The 21,976-nt window shown below is 37.8% G+C and overlaps 1 protein-coding gene and 1 long non-coding RNA gene across 3 annotated transcripts; one reads left to right on the forward strand and one right to left on the reverse strand.

The window, feature by feature from the left end:
- Positions 1 to 4,540: 4,540 nt before the first annotated feature.
- On the forward strand, positions 4,541 to 21,174 carry LOC101745742 (shootin-1). 2 transcript variants are annotated; one of them, XM_062676265.1, is made up of 11 exons: positions 4,541 to 5,459; positions 6,033 to 6,533; positions 12,161 to 12,347; positions 14,663 to 14,787; positions 15,103 to 15,251; positions 15,840 to 15,997; positions 16,395 to 16,578; positions 17,057 to 17,236; positions 18,441 to 18,645; positions 19,000 to 19,239; positions 19,732 to 21,174. In XM_062676265.1, the coding sequence occupies exons 2-11, from the start codon at positions 6,266 to 6,268 to the stop codon at positions 19,947 to 19,949; spliced, it is 1,914 nt and encodes a 637-aa protein (XP_062532249.1). In that variant the 5' UTR covers positions 4,541 to 5,459; positions 6,033 to 6,265; the 3' UTR covers positions 19,950 to 21,174. The 2 variants fall into 2 exon arrangements, with proteins under 2 accessions (XP_062532249.1, XP_004933010.1); XM_004932953.5 differs by having other exon boundaries at positions 4,541 to 6,533.
- Positions 5,496 to 6,999, reverse strand: LOC110386406 (uncharacterized). The gene is made up of 2 exons (XR_009976789.1): positions 6,859 to 6,999; positions 5,496 to 6,789 (listed from the first exon to the last, which is right to left on the reverse strand). It is a non-coding gene; the product is annotated as an uncharacterized LOC110386406 (long non-coding RNA).
- Positions 21,175 to 21,976: the final 802 nt, after the last annotated feature.

Raw genomic sequence — 21,976 nt, forward strand, 5'->3', positions numbered from 1 at the left:
ACTAAAATGAAGTTTAAAAGTACAGCCCTACTTTTTTGTCGAGTGTACCTATTTCGTTATTTCTAAAATGAAGTTTAAAATTACCGCCCTATTTTTTTGTCGAGTGTACCTATTTCGTTATTACTAAAATGAAGTTTAAAAGTACAGCCCTACTTTTTTGTTGAGTGTACCTATTTCGTTATTTCTAAAATGAAGTTTAAAATTACTGCCCTATTTTTTTTGATGTCGAGTGTACCTAGTTCATTATTTCTAAAATGAAGTTTAAAATTACTGTTCTACTTTTTTGTCGAGTGTACCTATTTCATTATTTCTAAAATGAAGTTTAAAATTACTGTTCTATTTTTTTGTCGAGTGTATCTATTTCATTAATTCTAAAATGAAGTTTAAAATTACTACCTTATTTTTTTGTCGAGAGTACCTATTTCATTATTTCTAAAATGAACTTTAAAAGTACAGCCCTATTTTTTTGTCGAGTGTACCTATTTCATTATTTCTAAAATTAAGTTTAAAATTACTGCCCTATTTTTTTGTTGAGTGTACTTATTTTATAGTTTCTTTCGGAATTGATTGTGAATTAAAAATGAATGAATGACGCGACAGTTAAACTGTGGTTCAAGTTAGCTATGTTATTTGAAGTAAACTTCGAATGTTTAACAAAATTATTTTTCTTGCTATAATGTGTTTGAATGACGAGACTTTTGTGTTATTATTATACTATTAGAAGAATATTACTATTAGAATACTATTAGAAGAATATTATTATACTATTACAAGGATTTCCAAAAGAAAGTTGTTCGTCACAGATACGTGTAGACTTCTAGCAAATTTTGACATGGTAAGGTATCATCATTATATTTCTCAGTATCAGCTGGAATCTATGCTCTATGCCTCTAAAAGCAAACAATCGTTTTTCAGCTATTAAACAAATTAGAACGGCCATGTGTATTTAACTCTTCAAATGATTAACAACATTGATATGGAATAATGAGTCACGTGTGAAAATGTGAAACACGTGTAAGTTAAATTATTTTCTAAGCTGTGACTGTGAGAACATTTAGTTTTAAATGGTACTTATTTTGTTTGCCTTTGCAATCGTGTCATTGACAATGTCGATATAACGTTGATCAGAAGCACTCGTGATCACAATAATTAATGAAACTGATCACGCGTGGAGCCTGTAGGATCTTCATCATCGTGATGTCGCCAGTCGAGCGAACCTCAGTGGTTAAATTGTTATATATGTAGCAGCTCGGCTTTTAATTTTTTGAAACAAACAAAACTAGACATAATTTGATGTACTGATCATTAAGTTACCTGTGTGTACGTACACTATTCAAGAATACTATATAGTGATCAATTAATTTAAAAACAATTAATAATTATCAGATTTATGTATAATTTTCTTATATTGTCATATTTTACAATACCTACTGCCCGTGAATGGTTAACATCGGTTAAAATCTGAAATATCATCCCGTTCTTAGCTTCGGTTACAAACTAAAATTTCATCCCTTTTTTATTTTTTATTTATTTCATTTACTTCAGGTTATGCATATACATATATGTTATTGTTAATGAATGTCATATTTCAACAATGTATATATTTCATATTGAATATCAAAATTAAATAAAAACAATAACTACAACTTCTGAATAAAATAGATATTATAATAATAATAAAATAAAAAATTAAAAAGTATGTCATAACTACGTTAACCTAAAGTCTGGTAAATTACGTGGGGCTATCAAAACATAAATCCATATCTACGATCCTACAGTATAGCCGCGATGCAGTCATGGCCCCATTTTTAAAGGTTTTAAAACCAACCTATACTGTTGTACCTACTGGTATAACTATTATAGTGTTGAAATTTCGACCTCATGTCTCAAGGTGGGTGGCATTGTGATGTCTATGAGCCGAAGTAGCCATTCTACATCTGACGGGCGGTGACCTCGTATACCTATTTACGCCTTAAGTCGCTAAAAATCTACATAAATACTTTTTTTATTTTTTTTATTGCCCTTGTAGGCAGACGAGCACACGTCCCACCTAGTGGTGAGTGGTTACCGTCGCCCATGGACCTCAGCAATGTCAGGGGCAGAGCCAAGCCGCTGCCTACCGCTTAATACTCTCCACAAGCCTCGTTTGAAGAAGGCGAATAAATAAGTAAAACTATTGTATTATATATTATACTAACTAACTGTTATATATTATACTAACTCGCGCTATTTTTCTTTCCTGTGAAAATTGGTGGAAGCACATTCGTATTCACGTTTTTTGAATAGAACGAATTTCTATGTCAAAGAAGATTTGTCTATCTATCTATTTTCTAATATTAATATTTTTTTAAATAAGTGAAAGAATAACCGAGGAGGCATAATTTAGATTAATATCATCTAAATACATTTTACTACGAAAAAATGTATACAGACCGGACCATAAAGTTTAGCAACTGAAACTACACCGTAAATTGTTAACTTAAGGTCGTTTTTTTATTTCACAACATTGTTTTTTCTGTATTTCTAAATCAGGTTCCAATTTATTTTGTTCTTTGTTGAAAAAATATCTCACAGTAATCTCTCTTTAGCGGGCTTCACGGATATTCCTACCTATTGCCAAATGTCGCTTAAGTCATTGAACATGTAGGGGAATGATACCCCGCCCCGCTGCACTTTAACCACTGACTGTATGCACAATAACTGCATGGTAAGCGAAGCGGGGCGGGGTATCATTCACCTACACTACAGAACGTATAATAAACCCACAACACCACCAAACCTCACAAATATATCCTCTAAGTATGAACATGAGTATGGTAGGCAGCGGCTTGGCTCTGCCCCTGGCATTGCTGATGTCCATGAGCGACGGTGACCACTTACCATCAGGTGGGCCGTATGCTCGTCTGCCTACAAAGGCAATAAAAAAAAAAAAAAAAAACAGTAATTACAATAATGTATATCGCTGTGCTGTTAATAACGCGTATCCGTTCTATCAATCCACACAGTTGGCTATCGAAAATCGGATTGGGAGCCGCCGCCACCGTGTAAAGGTGAACTCCGTATTGACCTCGTTTCCTAAATACGGAAAGTTCCGAAGCCCGTCCCGTCCGCCTCGAAATTTAAACAGTTTTTTTTTTTTTTTTTTTCCGTCCCTCGTTACATCCAATTTTGCGTTTATCATTGATTTCTTAAGCCCGGACTCGTCCTGCTCGGAATTTATAAGCGTTGGCATTTTTTTTTAAGAGTGAAGCGAATAATTGGTAATGTTTAAAACTACGGAGAGGCATGCGTGTACGTAGCCCTACGTCTTGTACCCGATGAAGATCATCGTGATGCACGCACCTTATGCGTTAATGCTTCTTATGAAAGATGTTCGAATCATTTATGAATAGTGACAAAAATGGTTTATTCTATTTTTTGTTTTTGTTTTTCTTTTTAAATGAAATTAATGATAACGAGGCTATCTGTTGTAAGCGATATTTTTGCAATTTTACAGGAGAGCCATTTGAAGTTTAAAAATTTGGATAAAATATCATAACAAAAAACTTCGTCAACTATTTGAATGGATTAAACTTAATTGGGGTTCAATTAAAAATATCGAACTGTTGATGCTAAATACCAAATAAAACGCGCCTTTAATTACCAAGATAAATGTCGCGTATTAAGCTAAATGTCGCTTAAGCCAATTAGCCTTTCCCCCTCGATAATATTTAGCGTATTTACGATTTGCTATAACAAGAAGAAGACAGGAATAACAAAACAGTTGTCATAAAAACGCTGCTAGAGTTGGGGAAAGCTTATTAATTGATATATTGCCGGGTCCAGATATCGTTAGATGCGTCAAATAGACAATAACGTATCTGATACCACGAAAAAGAAGCGAATCCTAGAGACACATGATCTTTGTGTTGCTATTCTTTCTGAAAGATTTGGTCTATTTGTCAAAGTTTATTGCAAACAATGTCTTTTTATCACTCCGAAAATTGGAGCCAAACATATTTATAAATAGAATGAAAAAAGTTGCCATATAAAAATCCCCAATACAAGTAAATAACTAATGAATCCATTCAATAAATGTCTTTAAACTTGATCATTCTTTCGTCATAGCAGGTGGCTTGTTGTTGGAATGTCAGTGCAAATACTTAAAGTCTGTATTGCAGAATGGCAATTTATTTCCATATATTTATGTTATGTTTCATGTTATGACGGATTATTTGCGAGATTCTCTTTGAAGTAAGCTCAATTATCATATAATTTTTCCGTTTTTTTGTTAGGTATTTTCAAGTGTAGTTTCTCTATCGCGAATGGGCGGAAAGAAAATACTCATTAACCAATCAAACTTTTGAGTTGTTCTTTAACTTGGATCTACATTCCTCATTTTTAGCGGTTTTTTTTTGCGATTTTTTTTGCTGTTTCTGACATTCATTCTATCACAGGTATTCAGGGAACGACTACAGTAGATACGTTAATTTGAAATGGTCATTACTATTAACTGATAACATGTTTTGATAAAATAATTTAAAAAAAAAAGATTATTTTTGAAGAAATTGCATTTAATCACGTAAAATGAAACTTAAAATAAAAGATAGCGAAAGGTCGATTAGCTTTAATTATGTTGTGTTAGTTTTAATTAGCCAACAAACATATTTTATCGCCTAGCGTCATTCTCTTCGACTATCATTTGAGGAGAATATTTTCTCCATTTGATCTACAATATAACGTCTTCTCGCGTTAAAACTGTATAATTTCAAAACTTACTAATTTTACAGAAGAGCGTTTTAAAGGTTTAACATGTAATATTTTTAATATTACTTAAATCATATTTGCAACATTTCTTTTAAATTTTTTACCAGTTACCTTATCTGTCTTTTAAAGTAAGATAAAATTTTGTTAATAGTAGTTAAAACATAGGTAAACTAAAAGAAAAAAACAACCTAAACTACGCTCTTTTGACAGTATGAGAAAAATACTGGTAATACCAAATGTTTACGCATATTAACTCAATTTCGAATATTTTTGGAAATTGTACACTTTTAATGCGAAAAGTCGATATGTATCAGTGATTCTTGTTTCGAATTAGAATCCAGCAGTTTGTGCTCGACTTAGCAGAGCACCGTAGCGCGTTAGAAACCGACGGCCGACGATTAATGGCGGTACACCGATCCAGTGACAATTAAATCACTTTATGAGCTGCACAATTTGTGTTTCGGCCCACACGGCTCGGCTTGGTCGAGACAAGACGCTCTCCGACCGTGTTTCACTGGAATCGCGTTATATTTAGAATTTCCGTTTCGGCCCTACATGGACAAAATGGGCTCAGTGCGTTTTCGTCTTTGAATAGCGATCGCTGCCGGGTTTAGTGACTCTTTTTTGGAAGTCGCAAGTGTACTCATTGATCTCGTTCCGTATGTGCTTTATTTGTTTCAGTTTTCCGTTTGTAAATTCGATATGCGTGAACGGTAAGGATATTTGTGTTTGTGAAGTAATAAAAGTAGTCGTATCTTTAGTATGTATTTGAATTGTTTCCTTTTTTTAATACACATTTTTTAAGAAATTATACCTGCTTAATATTACAATTTTAACGTTTTCATTCAATCAAAACGTATTTTATAAACGTAGCTTTTTACATAAATTTGTTTTAAAATTATTCTAATTTCTAAGATTTATTTCAAGCAAAAGAACAAAATAATGCATGCTCTAATGAAATCTAAAAGTCCTACAGAATCGATAAAATACAGAAGAGACAATTGAATTTCACGGTCAAATTGATTTCGAACTAACTACTTCGTTGTAAAAACTATATGAATTCTACGAAAGTATCGAACGATTTTGAGGTTTGATGAGACAACATCGAACATAAACAAAATGCGTAAACAATCCGTATGACTCACAATGACGAAGACTCATTATCATATCACGAACGTGTTTCTACATCAGTGACTACTAACTCAGTACCCTTACAACACTCAAACATGATCATCGTGTTTTTACGCGATTTTTTTTCTAAAATATTACGTTATGATTGATTTCAGGAACGCGAGTGACATTATCGAACGTTATTGAATAAACACGCGCGACATTACGTGATCAACCATTACTGATAGAATTTTCCTTAACGTTGCGAACAAAGAGTATAGGTAATATTTTTAAAACATTAAACACTTATACGGACGCACCAGCCTGTTGATCTAAACACGTGTCGCGTACGTTGCATACGAGGATGCGAGCGTTCGACGCGCGCGTGCAATAAAAATTGAATGCAAAAATGATCAAAAGGAACGGTGATAATGTGTTTGCGATCGCGTCGACCAACAATCAGTGTCAAGGCGGCAGCAGAAACGCTGTCTCGCTCTGTCCCAGCGGCGCGGCGACGAGGATACCGCGAGCCACTGCCGCCAGGATGACGCCGCCCGACGCGCACCACAACTCCAAGGAGGCTAACATCGCTCTCTCGATTTACGTCGAAAAGTGGAAAAACAGATATGAAGATGCTGAAAGGAAACATAAAGCGTATCTACTCAAATCCGAAAAAGGTCAGTACGGGCTTGTTTTATATTTTATAAATCATATTAAATGAAATTAAATATTTCCCATCTGTATTAAATCTGCGCGCATGCTCTGAAATTTCTCGGAGTCGTATGCAAATGAGGACAACAGTTTGTAAATCCCATTCGCGTATTTGTCGGATTATGACAGAGTGTAACCTGTTGCTTGGACATTCTTCCTAAATTTATCCAATACCCGTTGTGGGTCCAAGGTTTTTTCCTAATGTGCGAAACATTTGCGGACCTGTTTTTGCAACAAAAGAGGTTAATGTCGATTCTGTATTATTAAACTGCGCAACAATTATATGCTTACCATGACGAATCAAGGAGAGAAAGGATTTGTATTGTGTTTATGCGCAGTTACACTTTATTTCCTCAATTCCTTTATATTTTTTAAAGAATAAGGTATACGTTTAAAGTTCCTACCTACACTACCTTACTCTACTTAGTTGTTGAAATGTCAGCTGTTTTGAAACGTCAAAACATGTCAAACTATAAAGTAGGTACGGTACCGTAACTATTCAAACTTCCAAAACTTTTATAAAATTTAAATATTTGTGTTTTCCAAAGTATTAGAATCTTTTTAAACGGCAAAGTTATTTTAAAGTTTGAACATGATAGGAAATATAAATGATTTTAAAATATTTTGGTGAAGTTTTTCTTTGTTTTTAGCTATCTTTTTTTCTTGTAAGTACGGGTTCGCGTATATAATGTTGTAAATCAGACATTATCTCTCATATGGACAAATAACTTGTTACAAATGAAGTAAAAATTGACAAATACTTCCAATTCAAGAGATAATGGAATTATTACATTTTACTTTAGTGATTATGCAATTTTATTTATATATACACATAGGAAAAATTAATTTCCTCTTTGGGCAGGTATCTACATAATATGCATAATTGGCGCAAAATTAAATATTGTGCTAATGTAAATATCTATATTATCATTCAGCTTATAATTTTTTTAGTTACTAATATAATAATTTAAAGATATTACAAATAAATCATCTCCGGTACAAGATGGAAATCAATACTTATTTATTTTTCATAAGTCCCGGACACTTTAGAGTGACTTTATATTATTAATCATCATAGCCTGTACTGATGATGGACTTGATATGCAAATAATGAATCCTAAAGTATCTATTAGAAAGTATGTATTCTATTTCATACTCTGCCACGCCAAGTCACAAAGTCTATTAACATTGACAACTTTTAAAGTAATGACTATAATAATATATTATTTATTATGGAAAAAGGATTTATAATTAATTGCCAAATCAAATAAATGTAAATTTTTTATTTAAATAATTTTTTTTAAATTATATTGATTGCTTCTATTGTATGTATTTACATAAAAAGTATTCGGCCAACTTAAAGTTCATGAATGTAATGAAAATGAATAATTTCTTAAGATCATTAATTATAAACTTATCACTATTGAGCATGTTAGAAAAATTAAGACCTAAAAATGATATAACAGCAACTATATTGAGAAACATTACTATATATGAGAAAATATTAAATTGGAATAACATCCACTCAGTAAATGTTATTAGTAATTTGTCAGTAAATTCTGTAAATGTGACTAATGTGTGGCTATAAATATAGATAATAGGGCTCAGTAGGACCTAATGTGTAAGATGCCTGGTGAACTCATATTAACTGGTTCATGATGAGACTTTGTCTGAGCTTAAATTCTGTAATAATCTTACATAACACAGGAATGACTTCCACAATGAGTACATTAAACTTCCAGATATTAATAATTAATGTAATTACTGCTGGTAGGAGGTCATGCCTCAAGGTTGGTGTCAACTATGTCATTGTGATATCTATAATGCAATGTCGATTGCACCTATAATTGAGGTGACATCTGCCATGAACTTTTGTCAATTTGTCAATGTTTTGTATTGATGATCACTTTGTTGGTGCAACTTATTAAATAAATAAATAAATAAATAAGCTTCAGGACCAACCTCATATCAGTTGGACCATGGATTTAAGACATGAAGTTATAGTTTCAATTTTAAAGCTGCAGTCCCATCACTGTAATGCTTAATTGGATCACAACCAAAATAGCCTGTATGATGCTAACCTTTTTAATTGCTCGAAGTTGGCAGACAGGCTCACGGCCCACTTAGTGCTAAGTGGTTACCGAAAGCCAAAAACATCAGAGTATGAATGTCGGTACAGCCTGACCTTCCTGACCTAACCTGACTATTGACCTTCAAAGCGGAATCAGTGAGATTGCATCGCTGCAGAGGTAAAATTAGAATTTTCGCGGGCTTAATTTAACTATACGATGTTTTTCGCACGTAAAACCGATTTCTAGCGTGGCGACGCGTCGCCATGCGCAATCGACTGTGCGATTCTCTCCCACTCGATCCGGCGTTAAGCCATCTCTCTCACTACACTGAGCTCGGACACCTATAGTATATACTCCGTAGTGTATACAGTGTTGTTTACTACAGTACACAATATAACCTGTGTTTTACTTGAAAACAAATTATTTTTTCGTAATATTTTATTTTATCATTATGACATAATATTTAGTTCCTATCACAATCTGTTCTTTTCTGCATATTACTTTTACAAAATAATGTTGACGTTTCACATCTGCCAGGCATCCCGTGACGGATCACTTTTTTTTTATCTATACCTAATGAGCTCACGGGCTCAACCTGAAAGAATAGTTAACACTAGCCCTAGCATGAGCCGCGCTTTGCTGAATCTACTACCGGATCGAAATCGCGACCCACTGAAAAGATCCGGTGAAAAACTCAGTGGGTTGTGTATATTGCTAGTTCGCACGTCGAACTTTTCGTCGGGGTCGACGAGTTCGACGAGGACGGTATTCAATTGAGATTACGGTCTCACGCCTCAAGATGGATGGCGGCATTCACGTCGTGATGTCTGTAGTTTCCTGTGATCACTTTAAATCAGACGGGTCGTGAGTTCCTCCACATTTATGCAATTAAAAACCACATGAAAGTAATGTCCCGTCCGCCTTTTTATTTATTACGGTTCTACCTTTGTGATCGTGTAGCCGCGTAACGAGATACCGATACAGAGTCACCAGCAAAAATTATAGCATTACACGAAATACAATGAGTATTCATTCATTTGAACTGAGCATGCGTAAATGAATCATAACGTTATTATTTCTAAAAAAATTGTGTGATCTAATAATGTTATTGTGTACGTTTTTAGTTTTAAAATTACAAGTAATGTGTGACTGTTTGTTTAAATATAAATTTAAATTAACTAGAGGTTCCGTAGTTAGTCGAAATTCGACTATAATTAATGGGAATTGTAAGTTTGTACACTATTATGATTGTATTTTATACTTCTATAATCACAAATTTCGCCAAGGCTACTCTATAAAAAATATTAATAAAGACAAACAATATTTATTCTATTCTCAATTAGACCACAGACGTCAAGAACAAAAATTTGACAATAAATAGTATGCATGGTTTCTTTATTGATATAATGTATCTTTTATGCATTGTTTAAAAAAAATATTAGCATTGTGCACTTCTTCTCTATATTTTCTATAAGTGTGGAAAATTTCATACTCCTCCGTCCGCTCAATTTTCGTAAAAAGGGATACAAACTTTTTGCTTCACGTATTAATATATAGATACTAGCGACCCGCCCTCGCTTCGCTTCGGAAACATTAAAACACACATGAAACCAAAAAAAATAAATAAAAAAAAATTGAAAAAAGTAGCCTATGTTCATCAGGGACAATGTCGGCTTCTAATGGAAAAAGAATTTTTCAAATCGGTCCAGTAGTTTCGGAGCCTATTCGAAACAAACAAACAAACAAATCTTTCCTCTTTATAATATTAGTATAGATAGCGTTGTATGTTCTCTGCTATTTTGACATTTCGAGGTTAAGCAAGATTACTTAGAACGCGCATGTAATACTTGCGGCTAACCCGTGCTCGTCGCCTATATAGTTAAATATACTCAGTCCTGTGGCTATCAATTGAATGCAACGTTGAGTATCGTTGGGCATGATAGTTTACGATAAAACGCTTATGTCATCAGTTTGAGATCCCAAATAAAACGCACACTAGGGATGCACGAGCGGTATAGATATATGATGCGAATTACGATTATAAATGAATATCAAGTTTATGTGATCGTGAGATCGAAAAAATCGAATAAGTTGTTTTAAAAGGAATAGTGCTGAATATTTATAGTTGTTTGTACTTATAATTCAATTGCCAATTCATAAATGTGCTATGATTTTAGTTTAACTTGTCATATTGTATATGATTTAACAAAATACTACAATAGAATATTTATTGATTTCTTGAGATACTGCTCAATTAATTTTGTACTCTTAAGATATTTCGAAACTGTTCAGGGTTTATTGTTGTTTCGACACTTCATTTATGTTGACTAATTGCTCCACGTGTGACGTCGAGTATAACAGTTTGATTTAGACCAGCCTTTCCCAAAGTGGGCGAAAACGCCCCCTTGTGGGCGCTGCAGGCATAAAGGGGGGCATTCAGAGACCCAGAAAAAAATGGGGGCGTTGTGTAGAGGCTTGGGAGGCGATTTGTAATTTCATCTAGGAGAACTCTTAGAGACCGACTGAGCTCTGGCTACAGTGATTTTTAAGTAGTTGAAAAAATGGTGGCACTGAAAATTAATTTATTCTCAAAGTGAGCAGTAGACAAAATAAGTTTGGGAACAACCCCTGATTTAGATCGTGGCACTGTCTTAGAAGGATCGATTCACACTAATTCGATTAGAATCGCGGATCGATCCAAAAGATTGATTCTAATGATAAGAATGGACATCCTTAAAGCTTACTGAGACTGAGTCATTTAGAAACGCAAAAGATAAAAGACGAACGATGTAGCTTAGTTATTTATTATTGTAGGTATGTATAAGGAAGAGTGAATGAACTATGACTTCCGACTTGAGGCTCAAAGCCAAGCCGCTCTTCTCCATCAAACAATTACTTCCTTACAACAACAACGTCAACTTACTTACAACTTACCTACTACTTTTTACTGGTGGTACGACCCCTTGTGAGTTCGCACGGGTAGATCCACCACTGCCTATTTCTACCGTGAACAGTAATGCATTTCGGTTTAAAGGGTGGGGCAGCCTTTGTAACTATACTGAGATCTTATAACTCATATCTGAAGGTGAGTGGCGGCATTTACGTTGTAGATGTCTATGGGCTCCACTAACCACTTAAACCAGGTGGGCTGTGAGCTCGTCCACTTATTTACTCTTCTATCTATACCTATATAATATATAAAAATGAATTGCTGTTCGTTAGTCCCGCTAAAACTAGAAAACGGCTGCACCGATTTGGCTAATTTTGGTCTTGAATTATTTTTGGAAGTCCAGAGAAGGTTTAAAAGATAGATAAATATGAAAATGCTCGGAATTAAATAAAAATAACAATTTTGTTTTCCCTTTGATGTGTCCCCCCGTCGGATGGATTCCTTTTGTTTGTTTTAAGTTTATTTTATACAAAAGTTTAGGTCTTTTATTTATCGATTGCGGCACTACGAAGTCTGCCGGATCAGCTAGTATGCAATAAAAATCTTTATATCTTACAACGTACATTTTCAGCGAAACGCGAGCACGATGACCTCCAGCGTCGCTACAACATCTTGCACGAAGAAAGAAACCACCTGGACTCGGAGTTACGAGAGAGAGAACGCGAGCTGAACAAGCTGAAGAATGTCTCCGAAAAGCTATTCAACGAGTACCAGCAGCTGAAGCATCAGCACGAGGTCGACGCGGGTGTCATGCACAAGTAAGGGCTGAGGTCGTCAAGGTCTACTGCTGGTCAGAGACAGTGCTTCTTACCTGTAGATGTAGGCTACACTGCCTACCAGATGACCCTCCCTCGGCCACTATCTCAAACCACTGCGATCGTCCACAATGCGTTTCCAGAGATGAATTCATGAGCCCATCAACTCTGGAATTAACCGCCTACGGTATTTTAGTACCAGATGGGCCGTTGGCTCGTCTATAACTACATCTAACTAAGGGTCCGTTCACACAGACCGACTTGGAGAGCATCGACCCGGTTTTTTTCCTTTCACACAGACCGGATCGTATAAGTTTGGAATTGGCTGAAGCGGAACCGCCAACTATTTGACAATCTGAACCGATCGGCTACGCGAGTGAGATAGAGCGCGCGATCGGAGCCGGTCGGATCCTGTTATTAATTCACACGCATCGAGTTCAAACATTCTTAATGACAAAAAAAGTGCACAAGCAAAAATAAACTTTACTACAATTACTCAAAACTCTGTTTCCAACGTGTTAAAAAATCTGCTCACCTCTCTGAGCCGGTCAGTGTGAACGGACCTTAACTCTAAGCTGTCATGTCGGAACGCTATTTCTTCATAGTAAAATGCGATGCCATCTATTACAATGAGCGCGTGATCACTTAGTGACTATCCTGGGATCTAGGTACCAAGGGCCAGAATATTTCGGAGTTGGCCTGCTGTTTGGTGGTCACCATTGGCTATGGACATCACAGCGTGAATGAGGTTAACCGTATTGAGACTTGAGGTCTACGTGTCGATTAGATTATAAATAATTTGTGATAGGACCTCTTGTGAGTCCACGTGGGTAGGTACCACAGCCCTGCCTATTTCTAATGCGTTTCGGTCTGAAGGGTAGGGTTGCCGTTGTAACTATACTGAGATCTTAGAACTTATATCTCAAGGTGGATGGCGCATTTACGTTGTAGATGTCTATGTGTTCCAGTAACCACTTAACACCAGGTGGGCTTTGAGCGCGTCCAACCATCTAAGCAATAAAAAATAATGAGCATTTTTTTCTTGATCGATGAATTCGTTCTTGAGCATGTGTTAAATACGTATTTCGTTTTAAAAAAAAATTACCCCGTCTACGGGATCCGAACACCGACACAGTCGATACGAGTACACGCGGCTTCTTATCCGCTAGGCCACGACGACTTCGAACTAACTGGGCATCATTAAAATTCCTATGAAGATAAATACTGTAATGGCTTCATAATGCATGACGTTTTATCTTAATAAATGACTAATGTGTTCCGAGCTAGTGTGCTATTGGAAAGTCAGTCTTATCATTATAAAGACAGAGGTAATTTTTATTCGATCTTGACACCCGGTCAGACTACGACACGGCGCAATTAGAACTGCTGTTAAATAAACGAACCTAGATTTGCCCTTTGACTTCACTCATGTTATACTTATTGTAATTTTAATAAAAATATATTGTTCATCTGATTGTTTTGAAAATTGGTACAGTTGCTTCAAAAAAGATTCTTTGTCGTTGTATATCTTCGTCTCTGTGCGATAGATGGCGTGAATGTCAACCATTAAATGCACTACATCTCTTGTATGAAGGGTTAGAAGTAAGGAGGACCATCTCAAAGTATTAAAGAGTGTCCGTTGAAAGGAAGCCAATTAAGGTGGCGCCACAGTAGCCAGAGAAAACATTTTTAAAAACACCTCCATAAACTATTACATAAATGAACTTTTTCCACCCAACATATTTCGCTCTGCTTAAAACTGCTATATTCATATCATTTCCACTTCCTACACTAGCGCTATTTCGGTGAGTCTTTGAACAATAAATTGCTGTTTTTTTTTAATTTTTTATCGCTTATATGAGTGGACGAGTTTAAAACCCCCCTGGTATTAAACGGTTACTGAAGCCCATAGACATATATAACGTAAATGCGCCACCCACCTTAAGATATAAGTTCTAAGGTCTCAGTATAGTTACAACGGCTGCCCCACCCTTCAAACCAAAACGCATTACTGCTTCACGGCAGAAATAGGCAGGATTATAAGTGGACACTTCTTGAACTTTGGTAGGCAGCGGCTTGGCTCTGCCCCTGGCATTGCTGAAGTCCATGGGCGACGGTAACCACTCACCATCAGGTGGGCCGTATGCTCGTCTGCATACAAGGGCAATAAAAAATAAATAAATAAAACTTGTCCCCTATACAAGATGGAGCTCCTTACCTCTACCCTTCATAATGCTAGTTCTATCCTCCATAATCTGTTGACAAACCGAAGACTGGTAAGTGCCAAGCAGTAAACAAAAGTACACGTTTTCTTCCAGAGTGATGCAACAGGCGGGCGAGTGGTACAAGCAGAACAAGCAGCTCAAGCGGCGCAGCACCGTGCTGATGCAGGCCTTGCCCGTCCCGCCCGTCGACATCGACCTCACCGACACCACCGACACCGGTGAGTACATATAAAAACACATTGTTTTTGTTCTTCGCCACGGAGTAATATCAACTTACACACAAATATTTTGGGGTAATAATTAAAAAAGTTCCCCGACCGCTGTTCTATATCGTTCCCTCGCTGCTGTGGATCGCGACTACATGTGACATTCCTTCACTGTGTTCGATCATGGGTGGCACGAACCGCATGGTACAGACTACCACCACCAAATAGTGATACAATACACTAAGGGAATCGAGGTTTTTTTTTTAAAAGTAAATCTGCTGGTAGTCTATATAAAAGTAAAAATAATTCCTTCGATGTTTCCTGCAGCGTCAGACACGAGCAGCAACGAGGAAGTGGAGTTCCTGAAGCAGACCGTCACGGAGCTGAGCAGGCAGATCGCGTCGCTGCAGACAGACCTCAACACCGCCAAGCTACAAGAGTTTGAGGCTCACGAAGCCAACGTGGCTCTGTCGCAGGTACATGGAGAACGTTTTTTTATTTTTTATTTTATTGCTTAGACGGGTGGACGAGCTCACAGCCCACCTGCTGTTAAGTGGTTAGTGGAGACCATAGACATCTACAACGTAAATGCGCCACCCACCTTGAGATATAAGTTCTAAGGTATCAAGTATAGTTTCAACGGCTGTCCCACCCTTCAAACCAAAACGCATTACTGCTTCACGGCAGAAATAGGCAGGGCGGTGGTACCTACCCGCAAGGACCATTAAAGCCATAATTACTTAGTTTTTCTAATTATTGCATAAATTGCTGAATAAGTTCACGGCCTCTTTAGTGTTAAGCGCATACAAGAGTCCACAGACATCTCAACGGGAATTCCGCCACCCACCTTGATACGTGAGGTCGAAATCTCAGTGGTATTATGTAATGCCTCAAACCAGGACGCATCACTGCTTCGCAGCAGAAACAGGATACTAGTACCTACCCGCACTGGTCTGGAATACCCAACTACCAGTAAACGCGTTTATACTTTTATTCTACTTATACTACAGTAAAAAGCTTTTATTTAAAAAGACAATTACAAAAATAGCAGTCTTTCATTTCAGGAAGTAGAAACAGAGAAAGAAAAGCGTCTGGCGCAAGAGAAGGAGCTGCAGGACTTGAGGGTTCAGTTGGAGAGACACAACCGCGTGTCGAAGCTGCTGATGGACGAGGTGTCAGCCTTGAAGGAGAATGCGGATAAGGACAGAGAAATGGCTGAAACGTGAGTTTCGTAAAAAAATATTACCAGTTAATGCTTAGTAAAGATTTCCTACTGTGGGATGTGACGTCACGAGATTCTTAAGAATCCAAACTCAAGCCCTCACGAGGGCATCATTTTTGTTGTTGTCAAAACCAACAGAGCCATGTTGATCTCGGTTGTCATTGGCATTCATGTTGATATCACAATTTCAAATTTCAATATTTCTCAAGTGTTTTTATTTTGTAAGAACTGCTCACAGTAAGGGGCACATATTCCGCGCTTCGGTAAGTAAATCTGATACATGCCGGCATATTCTTTTCGGTTTGTCTTTGATAATTCTTAGGGCGTTGTTAGTATCGCAGATATGTGCCATTGAAGTCTAACGGTTTTTACGTCACATAAGCCTCCCCCTGGTCAGGTACCGGTCGGAAGCCCGCGCGGCCAAGAAGCGCGCGGTGGTGTTGGCGCACCAGAGCGCGCTGCTGACGGGCGAGCTGCCGCCGGACGAGCGGCTGGCGCGGCTGCTGCAGGAGCTGGACAGCTTGCGGGACGCGCTGGACGACCAGGCCACGCGCCACCGCGACCAGCTGCACGAGCTGCAGGTGCGCGCCACACACCTCACCTCGCGACCGCGTCTTTAAATTATGGTTTTCGCACAATGGCGACAAAAAACTAATTTAATTTTTTGGCCAATATTATGATATTATTGTGAAAACAGTTCATAAAAACTACATACATCCACAAGATTCTGCATTTATTATTTAACAGTTGTTTTTTAAGTCGCTGGCTTCGATAAAGCTCGAAGGACCAAGTTTTAATATTAATTAAAGATTAATATGTATCCCTCAAACTCGAGTGCCTGGACGTTCACCTAAAGCTAGTAAACGAACGAACAGACACTCACTCACTATACTAATTGCAAAGTGACGTTAGCAATTGATGTGGAAGGAAAGTGGGAAGTTTAATTATTTTAATATTACAAATAATTATTTTTCATTCATAAACTAAACATATAATTATGCCATAGAATTCTGAGCATAAGACTTATTCATCATAAAATAAAACATTGTTTTATCACAGCTGAAACTAGCAGAGAAACATGAGGAGACTGATATCCTGCTGTGGGAGGAGAAGATCCGCTTAGCGGAGGAGGACGCGGAGAAGGCGACGCGGCGCGCGGAGCAGGCCGAGCGGCGCCTGGCGGAGGCCGAGCGACGCCCCGACCTCGCCGCGCGGACACTGCGCGACGCCGAGACCAAGGTCAGCAGCAGAACACAGCAAGCAGTTTACGGGGCGTAGTACTGCCCAGGGGTGCACCCCGCCACTCCAGTCTATTTTTATTGCTTAGTTGGGTGGACGAGCTCACAGCCCACTTAATGTTAAGTGGTTACTCGAGTCCGTAGACATCTACAACGTAAATTTGCCACCCAACTTGAAATATAAGCTCTAAGGTCTCAAGTATAGTTACAATGTATGTCCTCCGTATGAGTATATCCTTTTGGGGAGGCTTAAACGACAAAGGGAAGATCTTCCACCGAGCGGGTGATATTGCTCGGTAGACCGACGGTCGTAGTGTTTGTTTTTTTTTTTTTTTCAAAGATTCAAGCATCTGTCAATTTTTTTTTTTTTAATTTCTTTGATGATGGACGAGCTCACAGCCCACCTGGTGTTAAGTGGTTACTGGAGCCCATAGACATCTACAACCTAAATGCGCCACTCACCTCGAGATATAAGTTCTAAGATCTCAGTATAGTTACTGTTCGCGCGCGAGCTCCGAGGATTTTTAAGGAATGTTGACGTATTGAGCTAGTGTTGTAATTAGTCGATATTGCGCTATCGATACTAACACATCTCAAGCCTCCGTGCGAGTGTAAATTATAAAATAGTTTTAAAAGGGTATTATGTACTTGAAATAAATAAATAAAACAATTGATCACGTATGAATTTCATTTAATGAACTGATTCTTATTGAACAAAATGAACGTGAAATCTTATTAATTACTCTCGCAAGCAGATTAATCAGTAGTTGAAGAATTTTATGTACTCTCCTCACATACTTCAATAATAAATGATTCGACAACATCCTCCATTAAGCCATTCTTTTGCCAGAAATATTCCTCTAATGCTAAGACATGTTTATTATGCTAGTGCTCGCCATTCCTTTTTCATCAAATTAAATATATATTTGTGCAAACAAAAAGACTTATAAGTGTAAGACTATGTATTGTATGTAATTAACACTGCTATCGCAAAATTAAAAACAACGTGTCGGTAAACGTACTCTCACGTTAATGTCAACACTAGTACTGGGAGAGTGCGGGGTATGAAGCGACGGTCGGGCGCGGTGCACGCCCGCCCGCTTCCTCAGCCCCCGAATCCTCGGAGCTCGCGCGCGGAGTATACATTGCGTTGTATGATGATGGCTACCCACCACATCCTCTGTAATGAAGTCGCTGTGTGGCAGCTGGCGGAGGCGGAGCGGAAGCTGTCGGAGCTGGAGCGCAGGGGGGGGCGGCGCTCGACCCTCATGTCGCGGATCAACTACTTCGAGAACGCGGGCGGAGACAGGAGGGACGTGCAGAGGGAAACAAGAGAACTTCAAGAAGTCAAAGAAGTGGCCGAAGTTGTAGAGATGAGACAAGAAGTCGCGGAAGTCACCGAGCCCTCAGGTCAGTCCTACTCCCGCAGCCGGTCGCGCGCGTCAACGTAGAACCAACGCCATCTAAGTAACAGGGTGCACATTGTCACTGTTAGTATAAAAATCCGTATACGGACAACTCAGACCTCTGTACTATTATTACGCATCACATAAGAGAAATTCTATAATTTTTTTACTAATTTAGTCAAGAATTTCCTAAGAAAAAAATATCAGGATACCCAAGACTATAGCAGTCTAACTACCATCTGGTGTTAAGTGGTTACCTCACAAAAGGTCACAAGGGACTCACAAAAGGACCTATTATCCTGGTGGTACCCTACAGTGCTAGGTCCGGAGCTATAGTAATCGTAGAAATGATCGACAGGTTCAGCAGTATCTGCGCGTCCCCCCTCGCCGCCCGCTGTTCCAGAAGTGGCTGAACGTGCCCCCTCGCCGGTCGCGCCCTCCGCTCCCCCCGCCCCGCCGACACAGCTCCCCCCGCCGCCGCCTCCCCCCCCTCCCCCTCCACCGCCCCCGGCAGTGTTCAACGCAGGGCCGACTGAAGACATGGCCAAAATGCTGTCAAACAAACAGGGAACTCTGAAGAGAAGCAAGCAGAACAATGGTGAGAGATGGCTTCACTTTTTTGTTTATCAATTAAAAAATTATATTACAGTCTTCCACCGCCCAAATGATGTATATGTTACATGATGGAGAAACCACAATTATTATCAACATCGTCAGACATCGTACGGACGAATAAGGTGTTCGAACTAAGATAAAAATGGAGTACACCAATCACGTTTGTTTTCTTAGAACAATTAAGTAATCTTTTCTTGACGTTAGCAAATAAAAACGAATGACAGTTCTTAGCACAGAGGCGCCGCTCTTCAAGAAGGCTGATTGGTAAGTGTGATGGCGTCTACGCGCCTCCATGGTTAGGCTCTGTCGTAGCACGCAGTTAGCCGAGTTCCGACGATGCCGCGATCGTGCTGCCATCTCTCGGGTATCGTGCTGCGTTTAGTTTAGCTACCAAACTAATGACCGTCTCCGACATACATAATATACGACACAATGATGTTTCAGAAATAATTAATCCATGTACCTTCTCCGCCAGGTGGCGCAATCGACGCTATAGTGGACCAAATCAAAGGAGGGAAATTCCAATTAAAGTCAACCGACCAGAACTTCCTCGAGCGAAAACCCAAAGACGACCAGCCAGAAGCTGTCAAGGAAATGCTGGCCATCCTCGGAACGCTGAGGAAGAGACGCAACGTGAACCGGCCCTGCTTCGTGGCCGGCGCGGAGAAGCACGGCGACGACAGCCTCACGTAATGACAGCTGTCAGATTTGACACACGTCAATATATAGAGCATAAATTGTTAGTGGAAAATAATGGAACAAAACGGATGGATATGTTGTCATATCTGAACTATAGATTGTTTAAAACGTATATAATTACGATATTTTATATTGTTAACGTTTCTTCTGTAAAATTGAGAGACCACCACTCAAATAACTTCTGGCTCTCGGTGACAGATGCGAAACTTGATATTGTGCCAATCTCGCCAAGGAGGGATTTTGAAACTCGAATCATTAAGAAGACTTTTTGACGGGAACTCGAGAAGTGAAACTGTGTGATTTATTTTATTTTGTCAATTTAGTTTTTCTTCAGGGTTAAATGAGTAATAATGGTGGTTTATTAACTGCTTAGTAACTAAAAGTGCACAAATGTGGGAAACTGAACAAATCCGCTTGACGTAACTTCTCGAGATCCTCTAAAAGTCCACTAAAAAAGTCACAGTAAATGACCACCATTTTACTGAGATTATATTTCATCCCATATCATCTCATTTCATTAAAAATATTAGGCTGTATGGTATGACACCTTTGCCTTTTCAGTTGGAAAAAGAAAACTACTAGTTACTACTGATATACCGTACTTATCGGAGGAATTGACATTTGATTCGGAATGCGACTAAGATCTCAGAGACCCACTCGTCGTAGTCCGTGGTATATATATTTTTTGTATATTAACGACTATTAGTCGAAGTATTCCGTATATCTGGTATTTTGTATGAATTTTAAATAAATTAACTTTACATTTGGAAAACAAAATTTTACAAAACCTAGGGTAAACATTCCGAATTCATACAAAATTATCTCAGTAAAAATAGAGATTGTCTCCCATGTGTTTTAGAATCAAACATTATTTGAATATGTAAACAAACCGAAGTGCCTTAATATAAGAGTTTATAAATAGGATTAGTATATTTACACCAAGGTAAGATAAAATATATATTTAAAAATATATTTGTACAATAAATTAAAAGAATAGAATGTAATTTTGTTGTTTAAGTAATTAATAAAATGTATTCTCATTAATAATAAGAGAGTATACAAAGTGAAAAAAAAAAGTTTTTAGTATTTTTTCTGTCAATTACACAGTTACCTGCGGTGCCATTACATTCGAAAAATGCATTTTGTAAAGTATTATGTACAATAATATATTTTCTAAGATTTTTAAATATTTACAATAAAATTGTTTTAAAGTGAGAAATGTTTTAATCGAGGATTTGTTCTTGTATGAATTTTAACTAGCTTTTTCCCGCGACTCCGTCCGCGTGGAATAGTTACTTTGGCATAACGCTAAATTTTACCCCCCACTTCATTTACGTAGAAAGTGAAAATATTTTGAAACATTCTTTATTGGTGCTCCACTTGTATCGGTCTTGCCGTGATGTGATATAGCCTATAGCAGGGGTGGGAAAATATTTTGATAGTTGGGCCACATTGCAGATGAAAATTTGACCTCGGGCCAGTTTTTTTTTCTAATTTTAAGTATAATTTTTACATACTGTAATTGTTCAATTATCATAACTATATTTTTGAATAGGAGGCGTTGAAAAGAGCGGTTGTCCGGGAGAAAAATTTGGCTCCTACCGGCCCTGATAATGTGTATAAGTATTGCTTATTAAATTATATAAAAAAAATTATGCACCAATTTATGTTAGACAAAAACTAATATTTATGTTTTTTATAATAATATATATAATGCTTCCCGGGCCAGACAAAGTTCTACCGCGGGCCGCCATTTGCCCAGGCCTGGCCTTCCTCAATAAATGGGCTATCTAACACTGAAAGAATTTTTTAAATCGGACCAGTAAGTAGTTCCTGAGATTAGCGCGTTCAAACAAACAAACTTTTCAGATTTATAATATTAGTATAGATTCACATTTCAATAGTTTTCGCATGGGCAGACGAGCTCACAGCCTTTCCGACGTTAAGCAGTTATCGGAGCAAATAGACATCAGCGGGAATACTACAAGCCAAACAGTCATACATGCCTAGTTACTTCGGCA

This window comes from Bombyx mori, chromosome 26 (assembly GCF_030269925.1).
Source record: "Bombyx mori chromosome 26, ASM3026992v2".
Lineage (NCBI taxonomy): Eukaryota > Metazoa > Arthropoda > Insecta > Lepidoptera > Bombycidae > Bombyx > Bombyx mori.

What these genes read in the sequence shown, in the direction of transcription:
- LOC101745742 (XM_004932953.5), top strand. Translation starts at nt 6,266, where the DNA reads ATGATCAAAAGGAACGGTGATAATGTGTTTGCGATCGCGTCGACCAAC. An exon ending in TCTACTCAAATCCGAAAAAG is followed by an intron (nt 6,534 to 12,160) that starts GTCAGTACGGGC and finishes GTACATTTTCAG; the next exon opens with CGAAACGCGAGCACGATGAC. An exon ending in ACCAGCTGCACGAGCTGCAG is followed by an intron (nt 16,579 to 17,056) that starts GTGCGCGCCACA and finishes GTTTTATCACAG; the next exon opens with CTGAAACTAGCAGAGAAACA.